Source organism: Varroa jacobsoni, unplaced genomic scaffold (assembly GCF_002532875.2).
Source record: "Varroa jacobsoni isolate VJ856 unplaced genomic scaffold, vjacob_1.0 scaffold_1093, whole genome shotgun sequence".
In the NCBI taxonomy this organism is placed as follows: domain Eukaryota; kingdom Metazoa; phylum Arthropoda; class Arachnida; order Mesostigmata; family Varroidae; genus Varroa; species Varroa jacobsoni.
In genome coordinates, this window is record NW_019213995.1 from 37,980 (window position 1) to 52,201 (window position 14,222).

At 40.2% G+C, this 14,222-nt stretch overlaps 1 protein-coding gene and 1 long non-coding RNA gene across 3 annotated transcripts in view; one reads left to right on the forward strand and one right to left on the reverse strand.

Moving 5' to 3' along the window:
- The window catches only part of LOC147752669 (uncharacterized), a 31,201-nt gene extending 25,322 nt beyond the window's left edge, over nt 1-5,879 (forward strand). Inside the window, exons 2-3 of the long non-coding RNA XR_015313493.1 lie at nt 2,923-3,178; nt 4,306-5,879. This is a non-coding gene — a long non-coding RNA (uncharacterized LOC147752669). The remainder of the gene's footprint in view (nt 1-2,922; nt 3,179-4,305) is intronic.
- Nucleotides 1-14,222, reverse strand: part of LOC111266518 (guanine nucleotide-binding protein G(I)/G(S)/G(O) subunit gamma-12-like) — an 89,654-nt gene that overhangs the window by 35,662 nt on the left and 39,770 nt on the right. Inside the window, exons 3-4 of one of the 2 annotated variants that reach the window (XM_086970936.1) lie at nt 5,892-6,335; nt 220-1,072 (exon numbers count right to left, since the gene is read on the reverse strand). The exons of the other annotated variant lie outside the window; for it this stretch is intronic. Of the exons in view, the coding sequence (XP_086827062.1) occupies nt 6,230-6,335 (106 nt within the window). The 3' untranslated portion in view covers nt 220-1,072; nt 5,892-6,229. Of the gene's footprint in view, nt 1-219; nt 1,073-5,891; nt 6,336-14,222 lie in introns of those variants that run through there. 2 annotated transcript variants of the gene reach the window in all.

Below are 14,222 nucleotides of genomic sequence, written 5' to 3' on the forward strand. Positions count from 1 at the left end.
GTCGCAACTATAATGTTTGTTTGTTTGTTTTTCCATTATTAGCGTACGGCATTTGTAACGATATTCATCAGTCATTTTAGTTTTCGCTTGTTTTTTTTTTCAGATTTCTATTTTTCTGCAATGTATTAGCTACGATTAGTATGAGGTTTGTCCATGTTGGGACAATTTCTCACAATCTTTCTGTCCTTTTCCGCAGCCCAGATCTTTCGTCCATCCAACTCTTCACGAATCGCTTTATCTTCACATTTGCTTATCAGGTTGACGATTTTACGTTGGACGTTTTGCATTAACAAGCTTTCGGCCATAGAACATGCGCGTCATGCACAAGCATGCAGATCTCACACCTGACGGTTTATATCATTCGGAACAACAGCTTAGACCTTCGAACGTCTTGAACGACTGCGAATACCTATTTTTCATGTATCCTGTACTATTCGTTTCGCTCAGTCATGTCATCTCTTGTGTCTGCTTACCCGTATCATGCGTTCTCTGCCCGTTTTTTTCGTTTCATTATTTAGCTCGTACAAGGCGGAGTCATTGCATTAGCGCCGTCACATTTTTTGGTTCGTTTTCCTGTGTCTTACGTCGTGAGTCATGTTTCTCGGTCTGACAATCCTGCTTCTCGGTTAGTCCTTTTAAATATGCCGCCCATCTCTTTAAAATTTAGACCTGCCACATGATTTTTTACGGACCCGTAGAGCTTCGTTTATTTCTAGTTCATTCCCCGATAGCTCACATCTTCCATCCACTCCATCGACTCGTCTGCAACTAAATATAAACGCCGTAAGCGCTTTGCTTTCATCTTTTGCGCTTTCGTTTTATGACAGCTAACGTGTCATGATTTTTATGTTCTAACGCGTCTGATTGTCGATGCACCCAAGTTGCACCCAGGTATTGGGTAGGTGAGCCGTTAAGCCGGAAGCCCCTCATCCCAGCGAGAGCCGTCGCGTCTACCACTACTGTGCTGTTACCGTGTATGATGAATCTGATGACGGGCATGAAGAAAGTTATTATTAGTGCCTATATCGGCTTTTTTGTTCGGAATTGCCAAATCTAGTAAATTGCCCAACACCTAGAAGATAGAAAAGAAAAGCAAACGATCAGGTGAAGATCGATTAACGGTAGCTACTTGGTTTCATACACTATCAACAGTCTTTTTTTGGCCGTTCTTGTTATTTCTTTATACAAAATGTTACAAACTTTTTTCGAGTTATCTTTACTTTTACATCGAGTCATGCAGTACTTAGACCGTCACTTACTTCAATACGATTGCACGTCGTCATTTTTAAAACCATAGTTTTTTTTTTTATACATCCCTTTAATTGGCGTCTTGTCAGCTAGGTAATAAGTACAAAAAGTGTCATCTTATCTAATTAATAGGAGAAACATGACAATTTTATATTACGAACAAGTCATTTAGAGTGAATATGGTACAGGTGAAATTTATTCTTACAGAAACAGGCCGAATAATCAACTAGCTTACCAAAGCTACCAGGCACTGAATGCTCCCGTTACGAGCTCTTTTACACCTCACCAGTAGCATGCGCTTGCCCATCCAGCCTATCGGCAGGTGTGGCTGCTTGGCCAAGGCATAATCACAGCTCAAATCCGACAGCGTGGAGGCGATCGATCTATCTATCTATCCTCTGTCCTTTTGACCGGAAACAGCAGAGGCAGCAGCAGGAGGCTCATTGAACCGTGCCTCTAAGGAGAACCTTAAGAACCACTGCAAACGAACGAGACTAGCGGTGGTAGAAAGTCTAGTGCCCCGTATCGGATTTGTTATGCCTCGAGGCAGCAACCAGGAGCTGTATTATGATGATATGGAGGTGTCAACGAAGGGGTCAAGAGAGAGAATGACCGAGACAAAAGACCACTTGACCTGATAGCAAGCTGTCATTTAATTTATGAATCAGCGAATACATGACGAGTATCTCGATAAGTCAGTGGACAACGAAAGATATGGGGAAAAGGTTAGCCAAAATAAATCTATTTGGCTGAATACCTGAGGCAGTAATTGTTGTAGTAATCTCTTATTTAATTTGGGGTGAATTACTTTGGAACCACAGAGATGCCAGTCGACCTATTTCAATAATGCGAGTCAATTGAAACTAACACTGGTAGACGACCCGCGGTACACTACACCTTTACATTTGTCCAGTTTCTATTATTATTACCGAAAAATGTTGTGCTAATGATAAAACGACGAAAATCCGTTTTAATTATAAAAAACAAGCTGTAAATGTGCATGCACTCATTTTACATGGTGCTACTTTTCACATGTGACCTGTTTTACTGGGATTTTTCGTAGATCGATAGCTAATCCTGTTGACCAACTTCGAATGTGCGACGCGTGTATTACTTCCAATGGTCTCTTTCGTACCCGAATTTATTACGTATTTTTCCGAACGTAGTCCTGCATAGCGTGAGCTACAGCTTATAAGACGTTACTGACGATCGGTGTTCAAAAATCTCTCGTTCACTCGTTGCGCCACATTGTATTCCTATGCTATCGTATAACGGAATCGCAGCTCTGAGACAGCCAAATTGTGATTAGTCCCACATAGGATAGCCCAATTTTACCGACAGCAGTTGCTCGTGGTATGGTAACGATTTGAACCAGCAAACTGCGCCTACCGTTCTCATCTAAATGCCTTTAAGTTACTGCGGAGATCATAACGAAATATGGGTATGTTCTACATACACTTTATAGGTTCCCTTTTGATCTTGCGTGTTTTCGTACTGATGGCATGCCTGCGTCGCGTCCATTTGATCAATTCATTTATGCGATTTATACTGACCAACAGAAAACGTTTTTTTCTTAGCACTAACAGCCTATTAAAAAATCATCATCCTAAAAATGGTCCCTTTTTATTGCATGTCTTCCGCCATACACTCATGGCACATCGACTTCGACGGCAGCGAAACATCTAGCAATGGCATCAACAGCCAGACGCTCGCCTCAGGCCGACGTCATGGGCCGGTGTCTCTACAGAAACAATGTTGTGTCCTACAAAAATGAGCTTCTAGTTAAATTAGAAAGCAAAGGAAGTTTCCCGAAAGATGCGCGTGCTACGTACGTTCCCGCGAATGCATCAGACCAACGGTGAGGCTCAACCAGTTTCATTTCGATATCGAGGGCTAGCCTTCCTGCGGGACTGCATCGCCATCCGTTTCTGTAAGTGCCATCGCAGGCTAACATCCTCACACCTCGCTTTGCCGTCCACCCAAGTCAAACACGCGAGCGGCGAATCCCCAAGACGGAACACCTCACCAAAAAGGAGCATTGCAACAGCACCACTATTAACCGCATAAGTGAGCTACTTTGCCAAGGACTTATATGATTCCACACAGAAGACTTTATCCCCCGTTTAGATGCACACAAAAACACATACTCACACAGGAAAGAATACGTACAAGGGACAATTGAGCTTGCTAGTTAGAGGCGTTCCTACGCGGGGTGATGGCCGACCAAACGCTAGAAGACTCCATCACTCAGAAGAACACTGAGGGAAATGGAAGGACGATGACCGTTGATAAACGGTCGATTAGTTGGACCCCCTTACCGCTGGTAGCATGGGAAACGCCCTAGCTAGCTAGTCATGTGCTCCGTTATTCAACTAGTAAACCACCGTGAATGCTGTATAGGAGGGTGGAACAGATATTGGTTGCAGTCTCCTGCATGCTGATATATATATATATATATATTGTTCCAGCGAATTTCGGAATCGATTCTTTTTGCCTTTCTGTTCTTTTTTGTGCTGTTCGCTGTAGATGCATGTGATCAACTTCGCAGTAAACCTAGAACAAGTCTTAAACAGTTCGTCTCGTTATTATTTAAAAAAGCATCAGTAACAGGCCGAAAGGAGCGTTTTGAGAAATAATATTAAGTAGTTTATTACAATTGACAATATAACCAATGCGGGTAGAGTGGCCGGTGCAAGTTTTTGTATGTTTGCGAAGGTGAGCTATTGCAATGCTTGCTTTTGTCCTAAGCTGCTTTAAAGCCCTGTCCTAGTTATAGAATCATTCGAAGATATCTGTAGGTACGGATACGAATTTTTACTCCTGGCCTCCTTAATTGTTTAGAGCTTTTACGTCCAGTATCGCCGTTAGGCATTCCACCCGACAACTGGCCCTCAGGGCGATAAGAACTATGTCCTGGGTTCGAACTTAAACAACAACGTGTCCCTTAGATTAGAAGATAAATACATTACCCACGAAGTTATAACGGGGAGTCTATAATTAAGTTTATATCGTGTTTAGCTTTCCGCGTCCTCAAATTTCTTTACTTGACTTTTGCAGGTATTAAGTATTACGTTGCTATTGTGGCACCAAATCAAGCCCTATGGGAGTTTGTTACAGGCCATTGGCGTCTTCTGCTGCCGTACACGCAGACGTCTTCCATTATGACTATGGTACGCCCAGATACCCTGGCGCGTAAACAATACCGTGTTGTCGTGCAAGACGCTTAATATATGTAGGTTTAGTGTGCGTAAGCATGCCATGACTTTGCATTGACTTTAATAACAATTCTTCTATTTGATCGTCTTGCATTCTCGTTGGCGATGTTGAACCCCTTTTGCATATTTTTGTTAAATTGCTTCTTTGGGGCAGTTCTGCCAAGATAACAAATCCGATAATAGGTATAATAATAATAACTGGAAATTCCTATGACTTGTTACGAATCGTTGCTATGAGAAGTCCTGCGTGCCCCTCTGTATTAACACATAACAAGTCTATTATTAGTGTTTGTTTATTCTGACCATAACAGTTATTTCAGTTTTTGTCCATTTCCTTTTTTCATTGCTCTAGCTGTTTACCTTTACGGAATCTGTATATATGCAGTAGTGACTTTGCGTTATTTGTATTTACCTTCCGATTAAATTTCAGCGTTTTCGATATGAAATGTTCTTCAGCTACGGTGATACTATTCTAGAAAGCATGTCTGTTTAGAGGCGCGCCTCTGCCTGTTTGTAATATCCATGACGGTGTGAATGTGAAACACACGCCCCACTTAATGCTATCTGCCCAACAAAATTCTATATTAATACGAACAATGCATGTTGATGGATACGACGTACTTGCTTTAATTACAAATGACCCGGTCTCTTTCTGCGGTAGCACACACCAGAGAAGTTCGACGGCTTTATTTCGCTTCCAACGTTTAACTTCGGAATGAAGTTTTCTACACTCGTTATCATGGAACCATCTTTACCTTATCGCGATCACCGCAATCTTTGATCTCGTATTACTGATTTAGATACGATCGCATAGAAGTTAAACGTGTAACCCATGAAATGCCCGTTCCCATTGTGGGTTACTAACACGGGCTCAAATGTGATTGGAGACTGGTAGAAATTGTGTGTTCAGCTCGCGCAGTGAAAGCTGAGAGCTGGGAACCTCTATGCACAAAGAAACTTTATTTGACTGGCGTTAAACCTCTAACAAACGTGTTTTGATATCTCTATATATGTTCAGCCTGTTTATTCTGCTAGAGTCGTCATAAACGACGCGCATGTTTATACATGGAAACTTTCCAGTCTGGTTCTAAAACTTTTGTGACAGGCTGTAGTCTTATACCTGATGTTACACCTTTTTGTTGAACTTGGAACTCGAGCAATGGGCAACCGTCAATTGCTGTCGTTCCCATTATAGTAAACTATACAAAGTCATCATAGCACTCACAAACTGGGTTCTATTGCTTGCCTTGCGCCACCTTCGCAAGTTTATAAAAAAAATGCAATTTCAACAGTTGTATGTATAGTTGAATCTATATACTTCCTCTTAACACGACATCAATCGATTGCACTCATGCCGCTATTAGACTACTAAATTATCGTAGTTAACCTCATAACACAGACTCTTGATCTACACGTAGACATACGTACCTTTTTCTTACTCGTTCATTCCCACGCAGTGTTTCTCTTCGTGATGTGATAGACGCGCCTGTTAGCACCTTTGTCTTTTGTTTCTTTTATTCGTCCCTAGAGAAAAATACACATCTATCACCGGGATCGGTAAAACTGCGGGGAAAGATCGATTGACATATGGCATGCTCTAAGGCGATCATAAAAAAGCGTTGACGGCGATTGGTAGACAAGAGCCCGTTGTTGATGGTAGTGGTCATGGACCTGGATCTGCCGGATATCTGCTTTGCCATCTCTTGGACGATAACAGCGTTGCCTGCCCAAACGAGACTGTGCAAAAAGGCAGCGGCGACGCGTAGCTATACAATGACGCAGGACTTGCTTTCCTTAAACGGGTTTTCTGACTGTGGCATGCCGTTTACTAGAACGTCTGATTTCTGATGCTCCGAACAGTACTTGATCAAACTGAAAATATATTGTCAACAACAAACGTACAAGCGGGGTGCTTCTTATTATACAATGTTGTCGCAAAGGGGCTGTGCATGCGTATGTTAGAACAAAAAGAACGGAAATCTTTACAAATTTTAATTTATGTATATTTTTATATACGTGTCTATAATCCAGCGGTTAACCGGCATTGGGAAATGACGGCTGTTTTTTTGGCATGGTCTGCATGTTTAGTCGCTTTCTGGGAACCTGTTTTTCCTCTATATAGTTAGCTTTGAAAACTTTGTTTTGTACGCAGGCACAAACAGGCATACACATAATCGCTCCTTAGCAAAGAAAAAACCTACAATGAAGTACTAATGTGTTGTGTGCTAAAACTAAAGTACACCCGATGATAGTATTCGGTTTTCGCTCATTTTCGTGTGTGCATCAACCGCGAACCTCATTAGTACAACAACGAAATAGCTTTTTTGGTAGGTTCTAAATAATTTTTGGCAAGTTCTAACTATCAGCATCCATAAACGTTTCCGTCACTGCCAACGTAGCTGCACATAAAAACAATTGTTTTAGCCAACCCTTCGCCTGCAATGCCTTAGTGGCTATGTATTCGGAGAACTTCACTATTGCGGAAGCAGTGCGCGCGCCTCGTAGCTATACGACCCTCATATGCGATTGCCTCCGGCTTTTCCTCATTTTTTTTTTGTGCTTATTGTAAAGATATCTTCTTACAAGAAAAATCACTGTAAAAATGTTTAATATGTCCAGGTTCGAACATGCAAAATCAGCATATTGTACAAACCTCGCTACAATCTTAGCTATTAGCGGGATGCATAGATGTATCTAGCTAGCATAATGTTTTACGTCTTCGTATCAAGTCGTGCTACATATTTAGGGTGGGGCAAAAAGCTCTAGGACGCTTAAAAAAGTTTTTCGGAACTTAGGTAGTCTTTATTTCACATCTGTTAAAAGAGGAAACAGTGCGATAATTTCTGCTATATAAAAACGGTGCTCAATTGTAGCGCACACTCTCCAGTAGTATATTATTATGTTACAAGGTCATAACGTTAACATATATTTAAACGCAACATGTGACTGTTGTGATCATTAAAATAGCTTTATTAAGTAATACCAAAATACCCTGTAGTATACATATATTTATATATATATATATAGAAATTATATGTATATATAGAAATATATTTATATATATACATATATATATATATATATATATATATATATATATATATATTTAACAACATTTAAAAAACGCGCCGCTATTCAGCTGAAATATACTTCACAATTTTCTAGCAATTTGTAAATAAAAATCGATTAAGTTTACTTGAGAAAAAAGCGCGGAAAGAGAAATATATTTTAGTCTGGAATATTAGTACTTAATAATCAAGTTTTTGTCTTTTGAACGCTACAGTGGTGCGTAAATTCACTGATACTATTAAAGATATTGGTAAAAATATTAGCCAAGGGAGCCTTAAATGAAATAGTGTAAACGTTTCAAAAACGAATACGTGTGACTTGCGGGACTATAATTAGTAAGAGGCCGCCTAGAGCGTACGCGCACCATAGATGAGGCATAATTCAGTCTTTACGGCCAGACGCAACAATACCGAGCAAAATAATGGCATCTTCCTGGAGAAAAATCGGTTTCGGTGGCCGTGTCGACTACGTTCGGACATCTGGGACATCTGCTGCTATGAAATACTCGTCGAAAATGAAATAATAAACGCAGTCCGCCATCTTGACTTCCTGAAAAGACTTATGGATTATTAGCACGGTCATCAAAATCACACAATCCGATCACTTGACAACAACGCCAGACCTTATTGCCATCCCCCAATTACGTCCTGGATCGAGTAAAAGAATAACTAACAGCGCTTTCGGTCCGTTTATTCTACCGATCCAACTTTGAGTGGGTACGGGGTACAGAGCAAACATACACTGACTTCGAGAAAGCGTAGATGGATATATTACACAGGAGAACGCGAATGGTAGGTATATGGCTATCCAGAAACTGCTAAAGCACTAGGACAACTATATCAAAATTAAAAAAGAGTACCTCCGACATATATTAAAACGTCATCGTTCTAGTTCAACTAATTCAAGAATTTGCCGAATTCACTTGTAACAGCCTAATGTTATAGGAATAGGGTTGTTTGTTATAAATGTGTTGTACAGTTAAATCTGGTCCTTATGCGAGTAATTCACGTATCTCCTGATACTTACACAGGTGCGAAATGAAAACTTTAACGGTCAGGAGACTCTTGCTTTACCTTACATACATGTTACGCTCGAACCTGATTCATTTTATTGTTTATAAACAACTTTCTACCCAAATTCTATCAACGGATTATGTGTTCGTTTACAATATTTTCTCGTCCGTCAACCAATTTACTTATTTTTTTTCCCTAGATATTTTTAGCTCTGATATTAAAGAACTCCTCTAGCTAGCGAGGATTTAAGTGTTTGTCCCTTTACTGTCAAATGCAGAACCACAATTTCATTCGCTAATTATTAAAAAATATCGCATTAAAAAATGTGATAATCTTCATGATCGAGGTCTGGAGATTCTAGTAAAGGTGAAAGAACCATCCATATAGGATCTTGCACTATTATGAAGAAGGGGTTGTTTCAATGCTACTCGGTCATACACAAATCTCTGTTGACCGTTTTATTCTTCTCAAATATTTCCCAGTCTCCCCAAGATGCTTCCAGTTCCGCCGAACGCAAATCGTCACCTTTTGGGACAAAGATCGGGTCTAAATCTGGGCTTGGGCGGGTAGCTACTAATACTTCTGTGGGAACGTGGTGACAACAGCTCTTATCATCGGTGGGAATTACACATAGAAATATGTTACAATGGCCGCGTATCGCGCTATGCCGAGCACGACGTTGAAAAGCAATCAAAAGCCGTATTTCTTTGTGATGTTTCTTTGGATCATAGGGCAGTCAAACTCTTAATTTTCAAGTGAAATTCATGGATCCGAAGTGTTTACCCATGATCGTGTAAATGCAACTTACAAATTGTATAATAGCCGATTCCTTTCAAGGTATTTTTAAGTGATCCCTATCAAGCGGGCTACATCCCCTAGTTCCAATCACAAACCAATTCTCTCCATTGGAGGCTTTAATGTACCCGGCACAAAAATATCATGCTGCTTGGGCAGCTATTCAACCTCGCCAAAAGGCTGAATACATTACGTATGGAACAGGCTTTTCTTCACCTAAAGTTTCGAGCTCGACAACGAATCTGCAAAAACCAGACATCTCCTGTAGAAGAAAACAAACAGCGAATATATAAACAGAAAAAGAACATTAAAAACAAACCTAACCTACTGGTGTTCCGGATCGGGTATCCGGGTCTTGGCGTCGAGAAGCTTTAGCTTTACCAAGACTACGTAGAGTCTAACATGACATTCATGAAACATTTTAAGACATGTTTATGGCTAACTAAAAAAAAGGTAATCGTTAAAGTATGTGATATTTTTGAACGAATATTTAAGAAATATGTAAAGCCTTCTTTACTAATTATTCCAGCTCGACGTATATGCTGCTTTTATAGTATACTATACTTATGTCGTTACGAAATCGCTCACTTGTGAGATAACAAAACCGATGTTCAATCAAGCAAATATAGGCAGAGTGTAAAACAGGCACGGAATAAGTAATATATGGTTACGTCATATAATGCGAGTCATTTCGCTACAAAAGTACCAGCCCAGTGCGGTATTACGCCTCTCTAGCCTGTATAGTCTTCTAACAATAATGTCTTCTTGAATAAGCAAGCACCACTTAACTTCCTAACCTCATTTAGGAAACCTATCACGCCTTAAACTCCCTGGTTATATAATGCATGGTTTGGTTATATAATGCATTTACGGTCAACGACCAAGGTATCCACCACGTACCTGTCATTCAGACGCGGCCAAACAAACGTGTACCTTTCGTTCCTGATCGCACCACAGTTCTGGTGTTCCATAATGGAATTACCTATATCCATTATGATAAAGAGCAGGAATCTGCTCTAAACTGAATAAAAGTATATTGAACTATCTTTTGTACTTATCTAGAGAATCGACACTGATAATTGGTATGATCACTGATCGCCGTCTAGCAACTCGATTAGTAGACCAAATTGTTTTTTAATAAGTTTTTTTTAGACCGATAATTATGGCTGCGTACAAAACGGGCACGCTGATCGAGGCTTATAATTCAAATCTCAGTAACCTTAACTACCAGGGAATGCCATTTGACAACAGAGCTGCTTACCTCTAAATCTCTCTATTTAAAACTAAATCTAAAACTCAGTCAGCTAATTATAAAGTATTACTGGCAGAACGCCCTATAACTATCTGATATTAATTTCATGCAATAATGTAAGGCCGAATACGCGTAGTCAGAGGCCTACGGTTTTAATATCAACGAGCATGAAGTCTTCTTCTGTAAACAAAGAAAGCGTCCTCTGGATAGACCGTCCATTATAAAACAGAATGGAGGTCTCTCTGTTTCTTTCTACTTCGGTAATGTACCTTGTAACAATGGTTTTTTTTCTGTTTTGATTTGAAAATACAACACATTTGTTCATTATCTTAAATATCGGTTTGTCTTTTTTAAAGTGTTTCTCAAACGGTTTACTCAAAATTTACTGCTTTGTACCACTGTACTCACGTTACTTTGGCGCTTAGCCAAAGTCCATTTGATCTGAGAAAAAATGATAAAAAAAAAAAACATGATATCTTGATTTTGATTAGAAGTTTTCTGTGGGGTTTGGCCGAGATCACAGTGGGCTTGCATTGTATCTATGGTTCTAGCATTGTTTGTTGTTCATGGTCGACTGAAAAACCGTCAACTATTACGTTTACTAAAAATGATACAAAAAGTATGACTTATTATTATAACGGCTACTGATACCGCTTGTCGTTGAAAAAACATGGTCGTTTATGTGGTAAGAACTTATTTACGTTTTCTATGAAGTGCTGCTTTCATCCTGCTCATTAATGTATCAACATTGACACACTGACAGGTAAAGATCGCGCCTGGCCGCTAGTAGAGTACGTCAGTGTCAAAGCCTCACCGCCCTGATATGGGTGCGAATAGATGAAGTCTTCTAGTAAACGTCAACTATTATCAAGTGTAAGGTATAAACGTACATCGTATTTTGTTTCATGTTTCTAGTTAGCCGGATAAAGCCTATGTCGGTTCTCTTTTAGCCGCTCAGTGCAGGCCCGTCTCTATTTGGATCCTGGACAAACGACTAGCGATCTGAAGGTGCTAAGACCAAAGGGGCGGCGTTGGCTATCGACGACGCTTCAGTAAACGTTTCGTAGCTGAATCACAGCAACATTGAGGTATGTCTGGTTGAGACTTCGTCGAGAACCTCTTTCGTTTTCGCTTTGGAATGTCGATGGGATACCGTATCGAAACCCAGATCACTCAATATATTATAACGAATCGTATAGTGACGACAGCAGCTACGCTGGGATGGCATCCTCGAACGATGCGCTCCCAAACGTGTCGTCTAAAAACATTGTATCATTAGCTGGGGCTTACTTTCTATGCTGATAACTCAAGCCAAGCCAGGACCGCTTCAATACGACACAGACGCATATTGTCTTACCGAATGCTTTACGGACGTATATTTGAAGTCAATTTCAAGAATCATCTAAGTATATATGCTATGGTAATAGGTATCAGTAGCTCATCGTAATAGCGTCCTCTTGTTTGACGGTCGTTTTGCACGTCGGTCGAGTTAACAGGCAATTAACTTAAGGGGTGTCACTTGATACAGCATGTCTATGGACCAAGTTCGAAATCGGCTTTTCATATATTTATAGTGTAAGAAGAGAGTTGCTTCACCCCATGAAGACCCATAGCTGCCACTGCGTTTCGGTTTCGCATCAAATCGCTTGTGAGCAATTTCGTTGTTGATTTATGACATAAAAGCGTCTAGAACATATTTTTGCTTTACTCACGTGGGCCGTGTGCTTTAATGGATATGGTCCATGTGTTTAGAAAATCTATTAAATAATCGGTCGCCAAAGAAGCCTTGGCCGAAACATGAACTGGTCTGCCAATGCCTGCCGTAAATTTGCCCGGTTGAGGAGAAGGGGCGCACGTTCTTCAATCAACATACTTTTAGAGATACACATTTATACCGTCCAGATATGTTCTTAATTGCGTTAATAATGAAATATAAATGCATTTCTTGACATAGGGGCACTTTGCTCAGTTATTATTTAACAATAACATGCATTTGGTGTGTTGAATTGTAAATATACAGGTGAATTTGCATATCCTAGGTAGGCGGAGGAATAGGCAACTGCAATAGAGTTTATCATGGCTTCACGACGAGATGAAAACAAATTAACGGAGCGGCCTGAAACGGTGCGCTTCAGAAGAGCCGGCCGGCCGTCCGAGATATTTCTCCAGTCTTTTTTTGTCAAAGGATGTACGTTTTTGCGATACGATGGCGTTGCCTGTTAAACTGGCAAATAGTAAAAGGACACAAAGTACTTACAGAGTTATAAAGCTACTTTGGATGAAACTGTCCCAAGGATGGCGCCCATATTAATAGAACAAAGTAATCTCCAGCCACAGTTTCCGATGAAAACCATTAGACGTTAGAGATCTAAAAATTGTGTCTATTAGGGTTCGCCTTATTCGTAGGACGCTGCACAATGCTGCCGGCTGTTTTTATCTAGGTATCCATAACAGCTCGAAAGCTATGGGTCTACATGTAAATGTCTCCCTGATTGAATGGATTTTATCTTTTACTATAAAAAACTATAGAAACTGCAAAGTCGTGTTTTATAAAACACTCGCCAGATTAGAAAAACGCTACGTTTACGGCTTCGGTTATGTTCACTTAATTCCGAAGTATATCTGATTCGAACTATGTAACACGAAATGGAGTAAGCTAGCCAGACAACAATAAAAAACAATCAGATTATGTAGCTCAACGAATCTGATAAGGATCTCGATGTAGAAGTTTTTAGACTCGTTCTCGTTAGAGTTAGCCCTAATACATACGTGAATATTCATCATCTAGGGCCTGATATTAACCCGTACGAGGATTATAAGGGCCGACACTGTACTCTGATCAAAGCAAATGGCCTTCGAAAAATCACCGCATATTGAGTCGAACTAACCGATCTGCACCGAGTCTGAATCTCCTCATAGTAGCTATTCGTTAGCCGTTAGGGAATGAACTGAAATGCGGCAAGCCAAGTACCGTTACTATTCATTAATGACACTTCCTGTTGAAAGCTGTAGTTGGTCCGATAGAGGCCCAAGCTGTCTGCTACATAATATCGAATTTCTCTATGGTCTGCCCCCTGATCGCTTTGTGGTAACATACTTCCGTGCTGATTTCAGAGCTGGGTGGGAATTCAGACGTGGACAGTATTTATTTTATGCCGAGAACTAGCTGTATAATGGAGTGTTTAACGGCGGTATCGGGCGTAAAATTCGAAATACTTGAACACCTTAGTAAGTTCTGGTCGCGTGGCGGAACTTTAAAAATGAACACAAAAATTCGGTGTCAACGAACGTACAAACTGAGTTTATTCAGGACACCTACAAAATGTACGTTGGCCTTTTAGCTTTAGCTTGACCTAATTAACCTGACTGTTTGTGTCATGATGACACCTCCTGATTAAGTATGTTATAAAGCAATCCCGCAACAAACTTCTGTGAGCCTTCCTGCTTTGCAACAGTCTGGTGAAACTTAAATTTAAGAGTATTTCTTCAGAACTTTCCCTTCAGAACTTGGCGATTTTACAGTGTTCTACTGCAATAGTCGTTTTCGACCTTATACACGACGTTATACACCTATATCTTAATTATTTGCAAGAGTAACATTTCTTATGCGACCATTTGTATTCCAGAATA